General features: G+C 43.3%; 1 protein-coding gene across 3 annotated transcripts in view; it reads left to right on the top strand.

Moving 5' to 3' along the window:
• Positions 1-210: 210 nt before the first annotated feature.
• pvrl2l (PVR cell adhesion molecule related 2 like) overlaps positions 211-6,596 on the top strand; it is a 319,332-nt gene continuing 312,946 nt past the window's right edge. For 2 of the 3 annotated variants that reach the window (XM_042228113.1, XM_005941205.3), the window contains exon 1: positions 215-888. In XM_042228113.1, coding sequence (XP_042084047.1) covers positions 801-888 — 88 coding nt within the window. In that variant the 5' untranslated portion in view covers positions 215-800. Of the gene's footprint in view, positions 889-6,596 lie in introns of all 3 variants that reach the window. The other variant, XM_005941204.3, reaches the window with a different exon arrangement.

The raw sequence follows: 6,596 nt of genomic DNA, 5'->3' as shown, positions 1-6,596 counted from the left end.
AGCGGCAGCTCCCGGGAAAGTACGGAATCTTCGCTGAAAAGTGAAACAGAAACAAATAAAAAATATTATAAGCATGAAATTAAAATGCTTAACTGCTTAAAAGATTCTATGTCGTTACTCTGTATCACGACGATGCTCCATCTCCAACAGTGAAAATCTGCTCCAACACACGCACGCACACGTGCGCGCGCACATATACACAAACAAGCGGCAGGTGTCAGCAGAACACACCCGGAGCTCACAGCACAGGTATGCAGACGCGTCCCTTCTGTATTTCTAACCTTTTAAACTGCACCGCGCTCGGATTGTGCGTCTGTGGCTGTGAGGGTTCAGTATTGCGGCTGAAGTCCTCTTGGTGACGCTCTGCTGACATCACTTTGATATTCCCCCACTCAGCTCTCCGCATCAGACACACGGAGCTCCAGCACTCTCACACACACTCCGTCCACACTTTGTTTCCATTTCGCTCCGCTCGCCTTGTACAAGACGCACCGGCACAAAAACACAGCCACCGGCTGCCTGCGCACTGCGGCCGGTCCACGTGGGGAGGGCTCTGACTCTTCCTGTCATTAACAGAATTAAAGCAAAGGACAGAGAAACTAATCACGGTCCAGACTGAGGAGAGGCACTCTCAGAGCGGCAGGAGGAGAGAGAAGCTGTAACTTGGCTGCTTTCAGCGCAGGCGGTCTGAACTGAGCTCGAAGTTTCTTGGCTGATCGGAGAAGGAATAATTTGGAGCCCGGCTGAAACGCACGGCGCTGTTGTGGATATTACGTCCACCTTATCTCCTGTGTATAAGAATGGCGAGAGATTACGCAGCGCGCTGCCCGGTGTATCCGATGAGAAACGCTTGGCTGGTGGCAGTAGCGGTCCTACTTGCAGCCCAAGGTAAGTGTGAACGAGCCCAGCTGTGTTTCTTACAATGGAAGTCCCGTCAGTTCTTCGCCTCCTGTAGCCTCTTGTTCTCTGAATGTAGCAACCCCCGGCACTTTTCCAGCAGGGCAGCCCGCGTTCCCGGAGTGCTGGATGTTTGACGGTGTCACGTCTCCGCGTCCTCTCTGGCTGCTGCTCAGAGCGCCGAGACCTATTGTAAAAGTTTATTGTCCGAGCTCTACATCAGATCTGTGTGTGCATGTGTGTGTGTTGAGTTTCGGTAAGCCACGACGCGAGGTGTGGCTCTCCTGGTTTGCGGTGTTTGTCCTAATTCCTCGCCGCTTTCGTCGGCAGGTGACTGTTCAGGAAACCTAATCCTCCCTGAGCCGCTACAAACCCTTACAGCACGGCTGACCTGAAATCTGTGTTTACCTGTCGGGAAGCGTGGCCGTGAAATGGGGCGCTATCACAACTGCCGGTCCGTTTACTAACCATTAGAGTAATGGCAAAAATTGGTCCTCGTCGTGTGGAGCAACAGGGTGTTGATGGGGAAACGCGTTCTCTGCGGGGGATGAGAATGGCTCGGCCCCTGCTCTTGAGGTGGCCCTTCAGGAATAAATACCTTGTCAAGAGGGCTGCATGAATATCGACTACACGAACTGTATGAAAAATACACGAACTCCAGAATCATGGCAGAAGAAGCAGCCTTGCGAACACGCAGTGCATACAAATTTAAGAAGATAAAATGACGTAAATGTTAATATTATGATATAAGGCACCCTGTAGTCAATTAAGAGACCAATACCAGAACATTTAGAGTAAAATATCTGAAAAAATTAATTCAGTGCTTTTCTTTTTTCAAATTAGACATCTTAAACCCAAATAAAACACATGTAAAACACTCAGAGTTGAATAAAGTGAGATAGTGGTCATAAAAACTTTAACTCCACTTTCTATATATCTACCTCTGTGCAGTGATGCATGTAACTGTGGCCAATATTGACTGATGGTATCAGCAAGTATCAGCCGAATGGTGCTGTGAACTTATTGTTGAGTGATGTAAGCACAATGCAAGACACTGTGCGAGTGTTTTATAAAACCTATAAGGAATAAGGATTTACAATGATTGTACGCGAAGTCCCGGATGCAGCACAGTGAGCCACAAAGAGCAGCTTGTTTGATGGATTTCATCTTTAAACTAAAAAGCTTCCTGATCAGCACCTTTGACACTCAGCGAATAAACATGTGCCAAAAATAACGTCCCTGTGAAGTTGTTGAGTGGCGCAGAGACATAATGGGATTATTAAGGAAACGGTGACAACGTTTTCCATAAAATAAAAGCAGGTATAAATAAACCTGCTCATGAATAACAGAAACACTTTGCTGTCACTATAAAACGCACCTTTGATGGATAGAAATAACAGTAATCGTGTACGGGAAAGGTCATTAAAAGACAAGGTTATCGCTGCATTTACGAGGTTTTTTCATCATTCTGTTTCCCTGTGCTGGAATGTCTTTACTCTGATTTTGTTGTATTTGTGATTTTAAATTGAGATGTTAAAACAACAGAGATTATGTGATTATGTTGTAGTTTATTGCTGTTTAGATGGCATATTGACGTACCTGACTTGCTATCAGCACTGTTGCACTTGAATGGCTTTTCTAAGTAGTCAAAGTCAGTCTGCACACTGGAACTCTCAGTTATGTCCTTTTACCATGTTACAGATTAAACATTAGTAAAACAAACAATGCTATGTGTCACATGAATATGCACGGTTTCTCAAAAGTACCTTACATTCAACTAAATATTTACTTTAATGTGCACACTCGTGTACTTTCTTGGGACTTTCCAAAGTCTTTACCGACTTCAGCGGCTGTTTATGGGAATTTTCACAGTTGTAAACCAGTGTTTCAGATTATTCAGACAAGAAGAACCACAAGAATTTACAAATATGCTGTAATCCCCAACAGAAACTACTTTGAAAGTTTTTTCCCCCCACTGGAACCAGCTCCAATATTTATAACAGCAGGTAGTCGGGCTATAGTGATCGGCGTTAGCCTGCTCTGTCAGCATGAATCTGTCAGCCTGTTGTTTGCACCTGGGTATAACTAATATCATCTGTCAGAGCTCTCCAAAATTTTCACTGAGGAAAAAGAAGATGGGTCATTATGGAGCTGGAAGATATGTCATCTTGTGCCTTGACGTGCCTTGACGCACCTTGGAGACATGCCTGTGAGATCAAAGCAAACGGGAGGGCAAGTTATTTCGAGCCGGGGAGCCACAGAATCCTTCTTTGCATTTCGCTGTAGCATCTGTTGCATAACCGGTGATGGCGTGAACTGTTATTGGCGCCGAGTTTACAAGGCAGGAGGAAGATTTAATCTCGATTAGAACTAGCTGTGTAATGACATCCTTTCTCTTCCTGCGTTTTTGGAGCAATGTAAGAACGAGAAAACCCCAGTGAAGGAGAGCGTTCTGCTTTAGACCCCATGCTGTAAGCTCTCTAACACAGGTTGGAGAGAGGATGACAGATATTCAGCTGAGACTCTGCTACATTGGGTCTGTATTGTTAAAAAGCTGTCAGATTGTCATGACAGTATCCCCACAGGTTATGAATTCATTTTAACATGCAACAACACAACTGTCTCGTCTGAGGAAGAACATCTACACTCACGCTGCAGCTGCTTAGAAAGCGAGCTGCTGACAGAGGCTTGATTTTTCCAAGATTGCCCTGGCATATGAGGAAACAATTCGAAAGCGAGTTGTGTGCATAGATGATCGTTGTATGTTTACATGGCAAATGCAATTGTGTAATTATGTGGAAAATTAACAAGCACTTTGCAAAAGGGGTCAACGGCAGCCGTGAAACCTTGACTGTAATATTGAAAGAGGAATGTTAACCTTCATAAAAAAGGCAAAATAGAGTTAAGAGGATATCATTGTGCAGCAATGATAATTAAGTCTCTTCAGGTAACCACCCCCTCCCCTTCGTGTCTCAATAGGCCCGATCCTGTGCTGAAATGTCAATGATGATGAGTCCCCTCGACGGCTCTGCAGAGACGGAGGGCTGATTAGCTTATCACTTGGAGAGCAGGCGGCCGATGATTATCGCCCTCAGAGCAGCACAGCCTGATTATCGAGAGCTCTTATTAATGACTCATCTTTAGCTTTGCATTGCGCTATGTTGTTGTTTGCATATTTGTGTAGCCAGTGCTACACAAGCTCCAGTATCCATCTGTGATGGCTTTACTCCATGTGGGAATCACTGCAGAGGATCTCAGGGATGAAAAAGTCTTAAACGTTCATGTTGACCTACCTTCTTGCCTTAAAGGGCAAAACCCAAAACATACATCTGCATTTCTTTTTACCTCGTCACGCCTTCAATTAAAAAAAAACAAAAAAACAACATATTTTGGATGTAGCTCTGTAAATTTTAAAATTAACATCCAGATATGCACTAGAGACACTATATAGAGCATCTCATCTGGCCTGGGAATGGCTCTGGATCCCCCAGGAGGAGCTAAAAATTGAAGCTTTAGACAGCGACATCTGGACAACCTCGCTTTGCATGCAACCGCTGCAGTCCGACTCTGGATAAACGGCAAAGGGTAGAGGGACGCGCAGCCAGTTTTAGTGCTGTAATTAAAATTCAGAAACAACATAAAATTGAAAAAAGCAAGAGTTCAAGACGTTCATCTGTGAGCTGCACATTACAGCCGATTGTGCGCTCTTGGCCTTTGGGATAGGCGCACAGTTATTTTAATTTTTCTCCATGCAGGATATTTTCATTTATTAATAACTGGAATAAGCCTAGAGGCTTTAAAAAAATCCAAATTTTTTCGAAAGCAAAGGGCAGTTTGTATAAAATATTCCAGCAATTTTCTCAGTTTAAAAAACATATTTTGCTTCTTTGCATAAATCCTGGTTGAATACTATGTAGCAACCTGACCCTGGAGCCTCTGTTAGCTTTAAAAAGTGGTCTGTAGCGCAAAGGTCCCAGGCCCACTGTGGTCGATGATGTCAGACAGACAAAATGTCAAGAAGTGTATCTGGGGAGAACTGATGCTCTGTGTGTTTGTGGAGAGGTTTGAGGCAGCGGTTGTCATTGTTGCCATGAGAGTTGATCATAGGTATCGTTGCTGGGTTAAAATGTCAACGACTGTGCAAAGCTGCAAGTTCCTACTCGGAAGGGCTTAATGATGTGTTTTTAGCATGTGATATTTCCCCCTTAACTGTTAAAAACCTTTATATTCATAACACTAATGACCTTGCTGAACAGAATAGTTAAGGACGCACCAGTCGGGAAAGTCTAGGCTGATGCCGATGTTTAAAAATGACAATTTAGCAGATGTGCAATGCGAATGGTTTTTAAATGTCGTTGTTATTTATTTCCCCATTTGTCACGGGAAAAAGAGAAATCAAAAAGCAACTGCACTGTTTTCAGTCTTCCAACTCTTCGTCACACAATCACGCATTGAGTGATTGATGTGACACAATGGTTTAGCATCAGCCGCTGCCATATTTAAATGTCTTATTTGCTGAAGAGCCAGTGGCTGCTAAAGAAGCCATTATTATCCAGGGCATGACTACAGACTTGGTAATCAAAACTACTGAAACATAAGAAAAATCAGTTGCAAAGTCATACAGTAAACTTATTTTCACACATGCGTTGGGGTCCAAAATATTTCAAACATAATTTAACCATCTGACATCTTTAGCCTGTCAGCTTCTTTTTACTAAACCTGTGTGATATTTGATCGAGAACTGAGTCGGTATTTTCCTGGAGATTTTACAGAAAGCTGGTGGACTTTGCATCCTGCCTCTTGCATGTTTTACCTAGCCAGCACTCTTGCCAGGACTAGACTAGTTACAGCTGTTGAGAGTGTGTCCTGTTGTCTGCTAAATGTGAGAAAGGGAAACGCTGGCCTGAGTTTGTGTGCGAAAACAGCTTAAGTCAAGTTTAATCTGACACCCGCCACAATACAGGCTGCTCTCACATTGGGACCTGCAGTTAAAAGGCTCAAGACTCAAATGCCAAAGGCTCTTCCTGCTGAGGGTGAAAATCATCAGGAGCAGATCGCTGATGCCCGTTGAGAGCTTGTGAAAGATTCGCACACTACACACGCTGTTTAGTAATATGGACTGCTGTTTGTGTTTGCACGACTTTGTTTTTGTCTGTGTCAGAATCGATACATGCGGCGATGATTATCACCCAGCATAAAATGAAGTCTTATTGCTTATAAAAAAACTTTTCCTTTTAATTGCAGCTTTTCACTTCTTAATTGGTTCGAGTTGCATCACACTGTGATTTGTTTGTTTGCATTTCTGGTAAAGTTGGACTCTTAATTTTTGGCTCTAGGTTTTGTTATTGATCAAAGATTAAAATCTTAATGACTTCCCACGACTCTTTGTGGGCCAGTGAATGATGAACTATTGAGTTTGTATTGCGGGATCTTGCATAATACGTTTGGCTTGTGTTTGTGCCATCAAAGAAGTAGTTTCAAAAGTCTCTAGTGCAGCTTTTACAGCCAGGGGTAGACTTTGGCTTGGTAGGTCACTCTCAGAAATTTTAAACTTGTTGCCATGGATACAGCTTTTGTGTCCGAGACAATATCACAAGCATGTGTTGTGTGTGTGTCTTTGCATGTCCTAAAAAAGAAGGTGTGTAGTTAGGGCTGCTCAATTAATCGAATTTTAATCACGATTACGATCTGGGCTTTCA

Source organism: Haplochromis burtoni, unplaced genomic scaffold, assembly GCF_018398535.1.
Source record: "Haplochromis burtoni strain Fernald_Lab_line unplaced genomic scaffold, NCSU_Asbu1 Contig_305, whole genome shotgun sequence".
NCBI lineage: Eukaryota > Metazoa > Chordata > Actinopteri > Cichliformes > Cichlidae > Haplochromis > Haplochromis burtoni.
The sequence above is the reverse complement of the archived record's forward strand: the minus strand, read 5'-3'. Positions and strand labels throughout refer to the sequence as shown.